Below are 17,790 nucleotides of genomic sequence, written 5' to 3'. Positions count from 1 at the left end.
AGAGGAGCTGCATATGCTGAAGGAGGAGCAGAGTCTTGATTGACCTCCTCTTCGTCCTCTGACAAGATTGGAGAAAGGGCTAAACCTGAGCAGGCTTGGAGGTGGGAGTTTTCTTAAGGAAGCTCATGATTTCAGAAAGCTGTTGCTTGATGGGCGCCAAAGGTGGTTCACCTTGATCCGAGGTGGGCGCTTGGCAGTCGACAGAGGTAGACAGGTGGTTAAGACTTGGTACTGGGCGCATGGACAGTGGTGCCGGGTGCTCAGGCAGTGGCGACGGGCGGTTGGAAGCTGGTGCTGGACACACTGGAACTGGGACTGGGCTCTCGGGATGGGCGCTGGGCCCTCGAGACAAGACGGGAGCTTAGGCGACGGGCACTTGGAGTAATGCTTCATGCGCTTGACATCCAAAAGAGGGCACTGGGCAAAAAGGGGATCAGGGGAGAACATGACTGGCAAATCCCATAGGTGAGAAAGCACTCGGACCGAGGCAAAGACTGACGGATCCACAGCATGGGTGCAAGAAGGCTGTGGGCTGTCAAAAGCCTCCTTGTACCACTTAACAGGCAACGGAGCAGACCAACCTGTGTCTTCCATGTGCCTCTTCAATGGCCGGGATGAATCGAGAAAGCGCCTGTGACACCTGTGATCGGTATCCGAATCCAAATGGAAGATAAACAACACACATCCAAAGACATGCTTTTCAAACGGTTGTCTGTTGAAACATGACACTTTTATAATGAAAAATAGTTTTGTATATATAAATATATATATGTAATATATATTATATATATATATATATATATATATATATATATATATATATATATATATATATATATATATATATATATATATATATATATATATATATATATATATATATATATATAATGAAATTTTTATCACACAAATGTCGCTTAATATTGAAATTCACGCTACCTCGGGATATCTCCGTTGGAGAATTGTCGCCGAAGGGGAATTTATACAAGTGATAAATGAATTGGAATCGTCCGGGACACGAACCCTTGACACGAGAACCTATTCAGCGACTCAGTAGACGTTACCCATTGAGCTATCAAGAGAGGTATAAGTCTTTGCTGAGATGTTGTACTGTTTTTACCCGTCGTGAGCGGGGGAAATGTACTAGCCTCGGCAATGACCCACCTCCGCCATGACAGTTCATTGGTACGTTTGGAACACGCAGCTCTTATTATGAAATTTTTTATCACACCGTGATTTATATACAATCATGAAGCTAAAAATGTCGCTTAATATCAAATTCACGCTACCTCGGGATATCTCCGTTGGAGAATTGTCGCTGAAGGGGAATTTATAAAAGTGATAAATGAACTGGAATCATCCGGGACACGAACCCTTGACACGAGAACCTATTCAGCGACTCCAGTAGACGTTACCTATTGAGCTATCAAGAGAGGTATAAGTCTATGCCAAGATGTTGTACTGTTTTTACCCGTCATGAGCGGGGAAATGTACTAGCCTTGGCAATGACCCACCTCCGCCATGACAGTTCATTGGTACGTTTGGAACACGCAGCTCTTATTATGAAATTTTTTAACACACCGTGATTTATATACATTTGTAGCTTCAAAACTTTTAGAACCCAAGGTTCCATGCTCCTGGCCTTCCACTTGCTCCAAAAATAGAGGAGCCTTGCTCCGGCAGGGGCATGGAGGACAGGGTCCTCACTTGCAAGTTGAGGATTTGATGGTCGTCTTCTTGCTGGATCATACCAACCGGAGATTGGTCTGTGGTCAAGATTGAAAGCAGCCTCTGCCCCCTCAAAAGGGTTGCTGTGACAGAGGGGAGGCTGTCCTAACAGTAGTAGATGCTGAAGGTGCTCGTGCTGGTACTCTAGTCCTCTTGGTTGACTGCCCAAGCAAGTCTTGTGTCGACTTCTTTTGAAGTTCAGCTGTCACTGGTTCCAAGATTGCTTGAGGGAACAGACTAGTCTTGAGGAACAGACTCTCTGAGTCTTTAGTGGTGAACCAAAAAAGCAAAATCAGGAGGGAACTCCTGATCTCTGAGAGTGCATGCAAGAACCCCTAACCAGTTGCAGTGGTGAATCTTCTATCTTTTTGAGCACCCAAAGTCCCTCTTCTTGAAGAAATTCCAAGGCAGTAAAATCCAAAAATGGTTTGACTAACAGCTGTCACTGGTTCCAAGGTTGCGCAGACTATCTCCAACTGCTCTGTCTGTCAGTGCATGCAAGAACCCCTAACCAGTCTGCAGAATGGTGCAATCTTCTATCTTTTTGGGCAAAGCCCCACGGTCCAATCGAGGAAACTCAGGACCTCGAAAACCTTGAAGACGTCTTTGATGAGGTGATCCAATTCCAAGGCAGCGAATAAAATCCTAGCCAAGGAGAATGCCAAATGACATGTCGCATCGATGAGACTGGAGAAGTCCCCTTGAGGGGAGGCAGAAACTCCCAAGTAAGGAGCTTCTCCAGCAGAAAATGACATATAATTCTGTTGTATTAAACAAGAAGGAGTACAAAAAACGAGTCTTTGCAGCCTATACTGCAGTACCTAACACTAGACAAGCTAGAGTCTGACATACTGAGTCAAAAACAAAGTCACAATTGGAAACAGATACTAACAGCTGAGTAATTATTAGGTAAGTTACTTATATGAAAATCACAATTTTTGAAATTAAATTGTATTTTTCCTACAGTCCAGGTTCAATTGAGGGGTGGCTTGAGGTGGGCATAAAATGTAATGTAGTTAGTTAGTTATATATGATTTGTTTAACCAGACCTCTGAACTTTTTTAGGGTTCTTCTCGGGCTGGAAAAAACTGTAATGTAAAGGACCTCAGGTTTGTATAGTTAGGAAAAATACAATTTACTTTGAAAAATTGTGATTTGTTCCGACACAATATACAAACCATCGGTCCTTTACTGGTTAGAGGGAGGAATCTGAGTGAGTCTCTTGAAATGACTGGAGTTCTGCACACCTGGGCTACTCCTCCTGGTCGAAAGAGCGAGGAGGAGTACCGTGCCTCTGACATACTGATCGGAGTGTAGGAACTGCAAGATCAAATGTCAGATACTGGGCCTTTTCGCATGAGTAAGGAAACATAACTCATATGAAATAGACTGGAAGAATCTAGAGTCAGAGACAGTAAGGAAAACCTGAGATAGGGTTTCCCTTATTGCCAGTCTCTCCTTCCTCCCCTTGCTAGAGGAAGGAGCAGAATTGCTTCTATGATTCTAGAAGAAAAATAGAACAGGGCTCGATGTGTAGTGTTACCGCATCAGACGCCAGATCCAGCAAGTATTGGTTTGAGTCCTATTCTCACCCCGAAGGAGGAGAAGTAGGAGGACAGGGAAGGAGGAAGAAGAGAGGCCAGTCACTCTCGGTATCCTTCTCACTTCCAGAACCAACACCTTAAGCGAGATGCTACTAGTTCTTTTGAAGGAGCTGGGTAAGAAAACACAAATTGTTGAGCAGCCACCACAGGGCCAAGGTAAAAAAGTTCCAAGGGCCTGTGGGCAAGACCAAAGGAAGACGTGAGTGTGGACTATGAGACCACATCTTGCTTCCAGACTGACAGAAACTTCCGGAATGAGAGGGATGGACCAAGCCATTGACTTTGTGAGCTCTCAGGAGGAAAGTACGGGTATCGTCGTCGCCAGCTGCCTAGTAATCGTTGTCGCCAGCTGCTAAGTACCTCCTTCGATTGCTTCACGAAGCCAGGAGGAAGATGTGTCCTTAGAAACTTCTTCCTTGGGAGAGATCGTACTAGCGAAAACGTCAACGACATCCAGGTTAGGAATGTTGAGGCTTTTCAGAAAGTACCACAGCTCCCTAATAGGACAAAGTAACAATTGATCTGGATCATCAATACAAAGTCCTGGGAGGAGGGGAACAAGAAAGACTCGAACCCGACAATAGATGCCGATGGATTCGGAGTCCACATACGACATCCGAGAAGGAGTCAAGGTGTTGATCCCCTTCACCTGTTCTTCCATCTTCTATGCCAAGGTCGGAGCAAGATGAGAGATGGTACTAAGAAGGCACATCTCTATCCGACGACTTTCTTAAGGGCACATGCAGAGCATGGTACAGGAACCCTAAACGAGAGTTACATGCCACCCAGGGAACAGTTCGCTGGGACAGCAAGACCGAAGAAGCTTCTCATCCGTACCTAAATCTCAACTGAGGAGAAGAAGTCTACTTCAGATAGAAGACTAGGTCACAGGGGCCTACATTCTTCACAAATGAAAGGGAGAGAAGCAACCCTCAGCAGAGAAGATGAGGAAGCCCAGACTTGAAGAGCGACTCTGACCCGAGAAGAAGTTCTGTCAATGACATCCACCAGCGAAGACGAATCCAGTCCCTGGGACAGTGTTGCAGAGGACTTCAAGAGATATCCAGCTATATCCATTGCCACTCGGCAAGTAAGCCTATGCTTGCAAGGAAAGCTGGAAGGTCTCCCAGTCCTGAACAAACAGGGATGTACTGCCTGAAAAACTGCTTCTTGTGTAGCTGCTACAGGAGGTTGGGTCAAGCAGAACTTTTCTCGATGCCTCGGAAGCAGAGCTATCAGATCGGGTGAAAGGCGAAGTCTTCCAGCATTTGTCAGTGACTCGGGGTGAGCAATGCTTGTGAACCCCTAGCGAAACAGACAAATATGGAGGGAAAAACGTAGATATTGATTTTTCCCAAGAGGACAGCATGCCTCACCATAGCGGCCCCTGGGTCTGGTACGGAGGAACGCGAAAACTACCGACTTTGTTGTGCAGGGAGGCAACAGAAAGACGGTAGGGATCTCTCAGATGAGCAGTCTCTTCGTGAATCTTCATGAGAGTGGAGAGCACGTTCCGTCCCGATCACTCAAACCCGAGGCCAAGCTCGCCTACCAATACATCCCCACCAGGAATGCATCTGGCTAACTGAGCTACCAAGTGCGCTACAGACTAATCTAAACTGACAAAAGCAAAGAAGCAGCTTGAAGGCTACACGAAAGCGAGAACACTTCACTGACCTCTAGCGAGAATATTAAAAACAGGTGAAACAGGACTGCAGCTGCTCAACAATGTTGCTCGTACGCATGGCAAAAGCAGAATAACGCCACTGGTGGAAGTCGTTATCCATATCCACACACCCATGCAGTGGGCAGGGCTTGTTGCCTACACTATACAACTGAAGCACTACCGGGATTTTTGAATTTAGGGTTGCTGTGCGAGTTAAAACTATAGCTCAGTAATTACCTGTTAAGTTATTTATATGAAAACTGATTTTGTTATCAACCTTTGCCTACTGCAACCATTTCGGTTTCCTCAAAGGATCCCCTTTCTCCTCACTCAATCCCGGCCACCAATACACCCTTTTCACCAAATAGCTCGTAAATCGAATTTTTAGCTCATAAACAGAAACAAAATTTTCCTAAAATTTTACTTCATATAACAAAAATAAGAATAATGAATCATTTGTATACCAAGGAACCACTGTATACCCTTGGACAGTAGTACTTCTGTCATGGGATCTGGTAATATTTCCCACATATCTTGTTTTCTTCTAGTCACCCTATTTGCCATGCATATACTGTATTCTTAATACATGCATTATATACTTTCTTTCCTTAAATTAATCTTTACCATCATTTCACTCCTTCCTGGTTTACCAAATTTTCTGCTAATTGCTAATTCATCATGGAACAACATGTGCACTCTATTTTGTCACCTCTCTTTCATTTGCAATTAAACCTATTTTTCTCTATTAAGAGCAACCATTTTCTTCTTGCTCCTTTATGGCTCCACAATTTTTATGAATTCCATATGCCTTACTAATGAATTTCCCATTTTAATTCTATAACCCACAGGGCTGGGAAATATGATGATGACAAAAATGATTGTTATATATATATGAATTCAAATGAGATGAGCAAGAAGAGCATGGTGGAAATGTATGAGGTAAATGGCAAAATACTTATTTGATATGGAAGTGGGTAAGGACTGCCTGGCCAGTTCTAGAAGGGTTTTGTTTTCCTCTGGTGGTATTATCTCAACACCATGTTGGTGCCATAACCAATCTACTACTTGTTGGCTACCCTGTAGTTCATTTTAACTAGAAATTATCTACACCAGTATAAGAATTTCGGTAAAAATGGTATGTTTGTAACTGAAATGAACTGCTTTGAAGTCCAATGAAACATTCTGAACACACTATGCACATATCTAGATGATAATTATTCAGTACATATATGAGCATTTTGTCTGTACATATGTACAGTAACACTACTTTCACTAATAAAAAGGAAACTAAATTACTGAAAACAAATTTGTACAGACTTGATAATAGAATGACTAAAAATTAATGCAGATAAGGAAAAAGCTTTTGTACCAATACCAGTGTAAGCCAACTTACCCAATGACTTGATACCACACCGAGATAAGGGCCTCACTTTAAAATCAAACAAAAATAAATGCATGAAAACATAACTAAAATATGGTTAAAAAAATATATATAACTTTAGCATATTTTTATCTTCAAATGACAGGTACTGTACTTGAAAATCACTAACAAAAAACATATTACGAATAAAAAAAGCTGTAACTAAACAAAAAGTTGCATCATTTGTAAAAAAGTTGCAATTGCATCATTTGTAAAAAAGTTGCAATATGACATATTTGTAATAAAATAAGTTTTTATATATACTTACCAAGTAATTACATAACTATAGTTTCTACTTTAAATGGCAGCTTAAGAATTGAAAATCTGCAGTAGTGCTCTTGTTTTGGTGCAGGTAAGTGCCCCGCCCACTCTCAGGAAGAATAGGTACAATGTAGCTGAAGAGCTCAGTTCGTTTATGCTCTATGTCCATGTGTGGGGAGGAGGGATGGGCTCTGTTCATGTAATTACTTGGTAAGTATATATAAAACGTTATTTTATTATAAAAACATCATTTTTACATAAGAAACTTACCAAGTAATTTCATAGCTGAATCCCACATTGATAGGAGGTGGGAAGAATGGATATGTACTACTCAAAAAACATTATAAAGGAATGCATATGAAGTAGAAAAAAAAAGGCTAGCATTGTGGTAATGTTTGTTGTATCCTTACCTGGGGAGAGAGCAAGAGCAGGAAGATACTGCCTCTTGGTCATTGCTCATCTCGACCCGTAGGGACATGACCGGTAGCGTCAGGATTGCCCCTGCTTCAGTGGGAGCTTTGTGGTCAAGGGTAGTTCTATGACTCAACAAAGTTTAAACAAAACAATTTCTCATGCCCTGGGCAAAAAATAGACACTGACTAACACATGACCATAAAACTATATTGCCCGTACACCATTTAAAAAACATATTTCCCATCCATTAAAAACAAAGATCGGAGGGTACTCCAGTACTAAGTACCCCAAGCTTCCCAAAAACTCAACAACCTTAATCAAGGCTAGGATATAGAGAAATAGAAGGACCACTCCTACCCCTCATTCCCTAGTGCCATACCAGCTGCGGAGAACGGACCCAGAGTGCTGTAGTCCTTGAACACAGTTTCGACATCATGTAGATAATAGCTGGCGAAGACCGAGTGACACTTCCAATAAGTCAACTGGATTATGGTAGTTAGACAGAGATTGCATTTAAAAGTCAACGAAGTGGCTACTGCCCGTACCTCATGTGTTTTTACCTTTAACAACAGTAAATTATTCTCCTGAATTCCAAAGTGAGACTCTACAATAGTGTCTCTCAAAAAGAAAGAGATAGCATTCTTGGAGAGAGGACATAAAGGGTTCTTGACAGAACACCAGAGATTACAAGAATCCCCTCCAACACTCTTGGTTCTCTCAATGTAGAATCTTAATGCTCTCACTGGGCACAATACTCTCCCTTGTTCTGAAGGTCCCACCAGATCTGCAAGACTTTGGGCGGAAAAAGAACGAGGCCAAGGGTTAGACAGGTTCTTGTTTTTGACTAAGAAGCCTAAAATATATGAGCAAATAGCTGTCTCTTGCAGAAAACCAACTTGTTTGTCCAGAGCTTGCAACTTGCTGACCCTTTCCGCTCTGGCTAAAGTGATTAAGAAAAGTGTCCTTTTAGACAGATCCCTAAAGGTGGACGCCTACATAGGTTCAAAAGGAGGGCCTGACAACCAATGCAGGGCTACGTCTAGGTTCCAAGACACGCTGCTGAGACTTGCATTTCCTGGTGTCAAAAGACTTGACTAAGTCTGAAATGTCCGGGTCTGAGGAAATGTTCACACCTCTATGCTTGAACACTGAGTTCAGCATGGATCTGTAACCTCTCAAAGATCTTAGGTAGAGCAAAAATTCAGCTAGTTGGACTACAGAGCTAGAAGAAGAAGAAATGTTACATTCTTTACACCATCTCCTAAAAATTGCCCTCTTAGCCTGGTAGAGCCTTGAAGAAGACTCGTCTACATTTAGCAATAGCATTCTCGCAACTTCTCTTGAAAATCCTTTCACTCTGACAAGCTTCCTGATAGTTTGAAGCCTGTCAGAGCGCATGTGGACAAACCTTGATGATATCTGTTGAAGTGAGGTTGTCTGAGAAGATCTTTCCTCTGTGGGAGGAGCCGCAGAAAGTCCAACAGAAGTTCCAGAAGGTCTGGAAACCACTCCTTTTGAGGCCAAAAAGGAGCTACTAGGATCACTGATGCAAGATGAAAAGTCTTGAATTTGTTGATTACGTCTCTTACTAGACTGAACAGAGGAAAGGCATACATTTCCAGGTGTGACCAATCCTGAAGCGTCGCATCCGTTGCCCATGCCTGAGGGTCCAGTGCCGGAGAGCAATACAGGGGGAGGAGATGGTTCCTGGACATTGCAAACAAGTCTACTGATGGTGTTCCCCATCGTTTCAACAGGTTGGTGCACACCTGTGGATTCAGCCACCATTCCATGGGTAGAACCTGTTTGCAACGGCTCAATTCATCCGCTAATACGTTTAACTTGCCCTGAACATAGCGGGTGAGAATCTATGTACTGTATTGTTGTTGTGCGCCCAAAGAAGGAGATCCCTGGATAACTCGCACATTGACAGAGAGTGAGCACCTCCTTGGTTTCGAACATAAGCCAGAGCCACCGTGTTGTCAGAACGAACTGCAATCACTGAGTCTCGAGTTATTGCAGCAAAATGTTGGAGAGCTAGGCGAATCGCCTTCAACTCCTTCAAATTTATGTGCAGTTTCCTCTCTTGAAGGGACCACTTCCCTGACACCTCCACTCATCCTAGTGTTGCTCCCCAACCTAGGTCTGATGCGTCAGAGAACAATGAGAGGTTTGGATTTGGATGAGATAGGGACTTCCCTGAGTGGAATCTTCCTTCTACGAGCCACCACTGAAGACTTTTTTTTATTTCCTGAGTGATGGGGAATACGAAGGAATCTGGAAGAAATCTTCCTGTTCCAACTGGCCTTCAGAAAGAACTGCAAAGGCCTCACATGCAGTCTCCCCGAAGGAATGAACATCTCTATGGAGGAGAGAGTTCCTGGCAGGCTCATCCAGTCATTGGCCGAGCAGGTCTGAAGACTTGGAAAATGACAGACTTTTTGGATGCATAATAGTATGCTCTTCTCTGACAGGACACCCCGAAAAGCCTGAGAGTCTATCTTCATCCCCAAATAGACTATCGTCTGAGAAGGGACTAGTTGGGACTTTTCCTGGTTGATTAAAATGCCCAACTCCTGGGCTAACTGTAGGGTTTTGAGAAGGTCCTCTGTGTACTTCTTCTGGTATGATGATCGTAGGAGCCAGTCATCCAAATTTTCACGCCCATTACATGAAGCCATTGAGATAGAGGAGCAAGAACCCTGGTGAAGACTTGAGAGGCTGTTGACAACCAGAAGCATGGAGCCCAAAATTGGAAAACTTTGTCCTGAAGGATGAATCTCAGGAATTTCCTGGAATCTCGGTGTATTGGGCTATGAAAGTAAGCATCTCTCATGTCTATTGAGACCATCCAATCTTTTTGGGAAATTGCAGCAAGAACTGAGCTGTTCGCATGCATCCTGAACTTCGTGGTTTGGACGAATACATTCAGAGAGCTTGCATCCAGGACCGGCCTCCAACCCCAGGAGGTTTTGGGGACTACAAAGAGGCAGTTGTAAAACCTCTCCAGTGACAAGTCTTCTACCTCCTCTACAGCTCTCTTGTGGAGAGGAGCTGTGACTTCCTTTGAGAGGGCCGAAAACCTCTCGGAGCCTATCAAGTACACCTTTAAGGCAAGGGGCACAGGCAACAAAGGTGGACTCTCCTTGAAGGGGATCGCATATCGTTCCTTGAGAAACTGTAGTACCCATGGTTCTACCGATCTGGCCTCCCACTGTCTCCTGAAGTTTAGGAGTCTGGTGACCACAGGTAGATGGAGGGCTGAAGTCTCGCTTAGAGACTGGTCTAGATGAGGACTTCTTGCTGATAGGGTGAACTGATCTGGGATTCATGCGTGGACGCGAGGAAGTTCTTCCTCTCTTACCTTGAAAGGGTCTTGGCTGGTGAGGAGAGAAAGGCCAAGGATTAAATGAAACCGCAGGTGTTCGGTTAGACTTGTTTGTTTGTTTGGACGATTGTGCAAACAAGTCATGAGTAGCCTTTTTTTGCAATTCCGTAGCTACCCGCTATACTGTTGTTCGAAGAAAAAGGCTGGTACTGTCCAGAGGAGTGAAAAGAAGAGCAGATCTCTGGGACCGTGCCATTCCTTTAGTGGTGAAAGAACACCACAAGTCTCTTTTCTTCAGCATACATGACAAAAAAAAGAGCAGCTAACTCCTGTGCCCCATCTCGAATCGCCTTGCCTGCACACGACAGGACTCTGAGCCAGTCTGCTGCAAAGTTATCTTGGAGGGATCCAGTTAAGGAAACTGAAGATCTCAAATACTTTAAAAATATCCTTAACTAGGTAGTCAAGCTCAGAAGATGAAAACATAATTTTTGCTGCATCGAAGGCAGAACGACGAGCAGGGCCAATCAAACCGGAGAAGTCCCCTTGTGAGGAGACACAAACTCCCAAGGAAGGAGCTTCCCCAGTTGCACAGAATACATACCTCCTTTTGGAAAGCCGAAAAGGAGGGAAAACAAAATACAGCTTTGCCCAACTCCCTCTTCTCAGACAGCCAAGAGTCAACCCCCAACAACGCTTTCTTGGAAGAGATAGAGAGGGCCACCTTCGGAAGTCTAGTGGTGCTCGAGGATTGACGTAATATGAATGCTAATCTCAGGGAAGGAGGAGCCATGGTGGAGAAATATGTCGGGGAGTAGAACAGAAAATATAGTTCAATAATGAGGTGTAGGCCGATGAAGGCTGTTCTGGTTCAGGTTCCTCCTCTGCTGAAGATATAGCGGAAACCACCAAATCTTGCTGCGGTTCTTCTGGTTTCAAAGACGAGGGTTTCTTCAACAGTTGCAGGATGCTGTCCAAACATTGGTGAAGGGAAAGCAAAGAAGAGTCTTGGGGTGCTGATGTATTTGCAGACTTCGCACGATCAGCGACATGTGAAGACGATATAGCCTTGGGGATCTGTGACACAGAAGGCGCCGAATCAGGTTGACCTGCAGCAATAGGGACATCTGAATCTGAAGCCTCAGGCTCGTATTCCAATGCTGGAGAGCTGGGAGTCAACGGGATGTCTGGAGCTACAGTGTGAAATGAACCTGCAGCAGACTTATGAGCCACTGGGAGCTCTGATCCAATGGGAGAGGGAGATCCCAAAACGTGCTTATGAGCCAATTGGCGCTTGGGAGCCAATGGGCGCTTACGAGCCAATGAGGCCTCATTCTCCAAAGGGAGCTCTCCGTCGTCCCAATAGCTGCAAGAGGGCTCTTGATCCTTATGGCACTTGCAAGGTACCGCTGGATGTACGTCGGCAATGTGCCTCTTCAAAGGCCTAGAAGACTCCTGAAAATGTCGACAGTGTCCTTTGGGTTTAGAATCCGAACCATTGGAAGATAAGGTATGATCCAATTGGACTCCTTTCCAGCGTTTGGTTGCCGAAACCTTGGAAATAGCAACAGGTTCGGCTGAGGAAGCAACTACTCATGGGCAAACCCCACCGACCTCCCTTGGGCTTACGGTTTGCCTCCTCCCAGGTGCAGGGGAGTTTGGCAGGGGCCTCCGTCTAGGAGCATTGGTGGGACAAGTAGCCACCCCCTCCACAACACTAGCACTTGCACTATGATCCTCATTTGCTTTGTCCAAAAGAACTCTTACAGAAGCTCCTATCTGAGCTACCGTACTTACTAAAGTGTCGAATTTCTTATCCATCCGAGCTCTGAGACTGCTGATGGCACCAGGATCAGAGGAAAGGGAGCCAGGTAACGGAGTTGTAGGGAGAGCGAGAGATGTAGGAACCGGGGAACGAGAAGTCAAAGGTATCAAAAAAGCCAGTTTAGGGGTAGAGGAGACAAAAGCTCTAGCTTCGGCTCTAGCAGCTGCTTTCCTAAGCCTAGCTTTCTCTAATTTATCCAAATGATGGTCAACACTTTCCATTTACTTATGTCCCAATCCTTACATTCTTCACAAGTCAAGTCGGGGAAACATACTTGTCCACGGCAGTGAAAATAAATAGAATGTTCGTCATATTTAAATGGAGTCAACCTAGTATTACAGCCTTTGCTGCAATACCGGTTACTGGTCACACTCACGTCTGACATAATAGTCCAAATCAGTCCAAAAATTGACAAAAGCTAAGCTATGAAAATATAGCCTGGAGGCTACCAAATGAAAGAATATTTCACCAAATCATTCAACAGACAACCAAACCATCAGGTGAAAGTATTCCTGAATTAACAAAACAAAGCTGCTGAATGACCGATGTTTGGTCATCATGCGGCAGAAACGAACTGAGCTCTTCAGCTACATTCTACCTATTCTTCCCCGAAAGTGGGTGGGGCACTTACCTGCACCAAAACAAAAGAGCACCACCGCAAATTTTCAAATCTTAAGCTGCCATTTAGAGCAGAAACTATAGTTATGTAATTACTTGGTAAGTTTCAAATATAAAACCTGAAACTAATACAAAATTTTCAGACAACCTAACAGTTAAACTTATAAAATTAAAACTCAAATTAATGGCAGAAAACAAAGAAAAACTACTCATAATAACAGAAGTGATGTACATCAGTATTTTTCTAAATTAGCATTATTTTTTATTAATAGATATAACTGTCTTGCTTTTTATATATGTGTAAATCACTGCTCAGGGTAGCCAAAGCAAAAACTGAGTGGCATGAAAAGTAAAGCCATAGTCATGAGGTAGACAAGAACACCCTTCCACTCAGTTAAGACCCAATTTCACTTCAGATCTCTTTTGTTCTCAGCTCATCAGTACACGTTTTCATCCAGTAGGAGATCACCATTAGCTTTGGATAACTTATCCACTCCCTAAGTTTTGATAACTTATCCAACACCTGTAACTGAATACAGATCTACCTTTTCAGATCTGAATGCTTTTCATCTTCTGAAACCCTCACAAGGGTGGGACACCAATGGATTGTAATTAAGAGTCATGGCATTCTACTTGCCTACTCACATACAAAGTCACAACCAAGTGAATGTGATGCTGGGGCTACTTAAAGACTGGCAGTACTGTTGTCAATGCGCTTATGGATGAAAATTTACTTATTACAGCTGCAATCTCATGAGCAAGAACTCAAGAAGAGTCTACCGGGAGGTAAATATAGACAGAAAGGTTACTGAGCAAACGGATTCTAAAATGAAAACAAGAATGGAGATGTGACTTCGATAAGAAACTCCTTTTTGACGAGGTAAAATACATCTCAAACAGTATTAGTCTTGAATCTGTTACATCATACAACAATGCAGTCCATAACAGAACACAGGAGGATGATATTTCTTAAGTATGGTGCTGTGCAAAGCCCAGACATTTGTGTCACTGGGTATTTTTTCAGTGAAGTGTTTCAGTGCCTACACCAATATGAGAATTACTAATTCATTTATTAATGTATCATGGCACTGCAATGCCATTAAAATAAGAATGAATAAATGAATCATGAAATTTAGGTTTTCAAGCCAAGCACCATGACACTTTTCAGCCACTCAGTACTTAAGTTCTACATATAACAACAAACCACCAGTACTGTGCCTTTGCACCAGCAGGACATCTAGCCAGAGGGAACATTCTTTCACAACCCAAAGAAACAGATTCTAGATTCAACTTTTTAAATGGCAGTGTCTGATATAACACACAGCAGTATGAGAAAATATACTGAACACTATGAAACATAACAGCAACATTGTACTGTAATATAAAGTAAAGCAAACACCATGATGACAACAAATCATACAAGTTCAGAATGACTTGTTACTTGTAACTTTGTTTCTTTGAAAATTTACAATAACTGAGACATGTAAATTTCCTTTAAAATGCAAAATATAAAGAGATATGATACAAATCAATTTATGGGACTGAACACACAATAACCAATAGGCTGTGAATACATGTAGTGATGCATGTATGGCCTTGACCAATAACACACGAGTCAAAGAAAATAATTGCAGCCAAGTACATTGGTAAGGAAATTTTACTGAGACCTACCAACCTCAATAAAATGGACTGTGGAGATGGGTACTATGAACACAAAATCTGACTATGAAAACAACTAAAAATAGAAAATTGATGAAGAAAGTATGAGAGGGGACAATGTTTATCCTTTATCTGAAGGACCAAATGAAATATGAATCACACGTAAGTAAGAAAGAGAAGTCTTCCCAATAAAAGGACTATCTTACTTGCTAATAAAATTATATCACTAACAAGGCAATCTTGAAACTCTGAGCTTTATTTGAACAGTGAAATAGGTATTTTAAAATTAATGGTTTGCATTACATGTCATTTACAGGACTCAAAAGACAGGTTTTCTCATTTTTTAAAACCATAAATTACTGAAGTTTAATTATTTACTATGAAAAACCTGATATAGGCTACTTTACCTGTATGATCATAAAGCAACGGCAGTCTTGTCAGGTCATCACAGGAGATTAATTCCCCTACAGAAACCTGTAAAGCATCATCAGGAGACTTTGCATTATTAATATCTTTGGAGGGAATTTGGGCAGCTTCTGTCATCATCTTCGGTTTCTTTTTTGGAACCGGTGGAGGAACTTTACTTTGATGAGGCTTAGGTTTGGTCCAACTGCCATTTTCTTCCTGAAATAAGGGGAAATAACGTGTCAAATTATAGTTTCTACATCACTTAACAGTTCCATTTAACCCAGGGAGTGAGCTATTAATCAGAAAACTACTTACTGGTACTTTTTACCTTAAAATCATTCTTTGGAACACCAGAGTCTGTCATGAAAGGTGGTTTTTCTATGAGGCAAGCATAGTTTTATTTGAAGAATATGAAGGACAGTCACATTCTTTAACAAGGAGGATAAAATAAGACCCTTTTCTTGAGTGTAATTCTTGATGTATTTCAAAATACACTGAAAACCCTTTGGCTTTATGAGGACTACTGTCCTCAGCATCAGAGGGAGTGTAACTAGAAAACACCAGAAACTGAGTCACTAATGAATAACTCCTATATTCTGAGATGATAAAGAATCTGTCCAGATGTTCCAAACCAGTCATACAATTACTCACATGCATTCACATACCCTACAACATGTTTTGAACAGTGTCATCATGGCCTCTGGATATTTGTGTAAATTTTCACATGACATTACCACATTTAAGATTATAAATTATGGTACAGTATAAAAATTATATGGCAAAAGAGAGAAAGACAGAGATTCTGCTGTGGGCTTGTGCATAAGTAGAATCAAGAAATGGTAAATCTAAGTATAATACAACAGATGTTCTACGGTACCATAAATTATGCTTATTATAAAATTGAACCTCTAAAAGATACTTTCACAAAAATTACAGCAATATTTTTATTTAGACTATTAACAACATCTTATAGATTACAGAAATATAGTTATTCATGTGATAAGATATAGAAAAACTTACTTTCGACTTTCAACATCATGCCACACAAATAACATTCCAATTATTTTTTAATAAAATAACCTTAATAGGTTAAATGCCCCAGTAAATGTGTAAAATTTCTGATGGTACATATGAAAACAGATTTGTATTACTATACATAAGATAGTCATTTTAACATGTGCAACTTGATTCATCTTTACTTTGAATTAATGTACATTTTTTTTGACTGCTCATGTCTATGGTTTGTGAGTGTGTGCATGTTTTAATTTTTACTTTTTTAAATCAACTTGTTCATATTTCAATGACAAAAGTAGTTTATCACAGGGTCATCTACTGATTCACACAGATGGCTACAATACTGTACTCCTAAAAATATTTCATTTCATTTCATTATTAATTACAAAAACACAAATGACCAAATCTGCAAATCTGGAGGGTTAACTGTATACCAGTCATATTGTTTGACATTTTTTCTTGCATTAAAAATTTTTTCTCAAGAACTGAACATTCAAAAGCCAGCATTTTAATTTGTTGGTATATTTTTCACTTGTGTTTTTTCTTCTCTTATACTGTGGTTTTGCATGATCTCTATCCTGTTATGTGTGGTCCTTAACCAAGCATACATTTTCTCATCTGAACAACACCCCTGATCCCACGTTTTTCTCACAATCTGGGCATGGGGCATATAGTACTGTACAGTATAAAGCTTCCAGCAAATATATATCGTGCTTATATTGAAATTTTTGGCATTTAGAACTATGTGGTGCTTGTCAGAGACCAAACATGAAGTTTTCATAATAAAACTAATATTGTAATAATTACCTGAACACCTGAATTAGCCCTGGTTACCTACCAGCCCGAACTATATCCCAACTCATTACCCACTAAGTGGGTAATTAACTGTCAGCGTTACCAACGCTTACAGGAAAATCCTAACAAATGAGTTACCTAGCGCATCGTTGGCAATGCTGCTGCAAGTCCCGGCTGTGTATGGCCGAGAACCCCAATTCGTTATTCATTAATCAGATTGAAGTGGGGAGGAGGGTGGGAATCATTCAGGTGTTCAGGTAAGTATTACAATATTAGTTTTATTATGAAAACTTCATATTGCAATACACTCCTGAACACCTGAATTAGCCCGATTAACAAAAATTTAGTGGAGGTGGGTTCACTTAAGTCAGACCGACCTACCAACAAGAAAGCAGGTAACTCATTATCGTCTATTCTGCATAAAAACAACAACAAACCTCACCTGGTAGTCTACTTAACAGGTGGGGATGCCTGGAAGGAGAGAGTACCTTAACGCCAGTCTCGAGTCATGGTACTGTCTGGGTCGAGCTACTTCCCATGTGGTATTCAAGGAAAACCTCCCACGGAAGAAGGGAACTAACTCCCATGTGGCTAATCAAAGCCTCGCATGTAGCGGAGCCTGGCGAACCTCCCATGTGGCTATTGGTAGCCTCTCATGTATGGAGGGGGAACGACGAGTCTCCCATGTGGCTATTGTAGCCTCTCATGTAATGGAGGATAAGTTGAATGTGCAGTCGGAGCTTCCGAATCATTGCCGTCTGTTGCTGTCGATGCTGTGCCGAGAGGTTGAATAAATCTAGCTGAAAACCACCTGGTTACACCTATCCACAGTTTCGTAAAAGAATTCCGATTCACTGACAAAACTACTCCCCATCTTATGCTGTCTAACCTGCCCCTACTCTCCCCACCCCCACCTTTCATCTACCCTTTACTAAAGAACTGAATTGGCCGCCACAAAGGACCCAGCGAGTAACCCTTATCCGACGAGAATTGAATGTCCTTAAGGTAGAAGGAAGTGAAAACTGATACTGATTTCCAAGTAGCTGCTTC

At 41.9% G+C, this 17,790-nt stretch overlaps 1 protein-coding gene across 1 annotated transcript in view; it reads right to left on the bottom strand.

The window, feature by feature from the left end:
- LOC136837008 (unconventional myosin-XIX-like) overlaps positions 1-17,790 on the bottom strand; it is a 161,714-nt gene that overhangs the window by 129,782 nt on the left and 14,142 nt on the right. Inside the window, exon 3 of the mRNA XM_067101539.1 lies at positions 14,931-15,147. Within this exon, the coding sequence (XP_066957640.1) occupies positions 14,931-15,147 (217 nt within the window). The remainder of the gene's footprint in view (positions 1-14,930; positions 15,148-17,790) is intronic.

This window comes from Macrobrachium rosenbergii, chromosome 57 (genome assembly GCF_040412425.1).
Source record: "Macrobrachium rosenbergii isolate ZJJX-2024 chromosome 57, ASM4041242v1, whole genome shotgun sequence".
In the NCBI taxonomy this organism is placed as follows: domain Eukaryota; kingdom Metazoa; phylum Arthropoda; class Malacostraca; order Decapoda; family Palaemonidae; genus Macrobrachium; species Macrobrachium rosenbergii.
The sequence above is the reverse complement of the archived record's forward strand: the minus strand, read 5'-3'. Positions and strand labels throughout refer to the sequence as shown.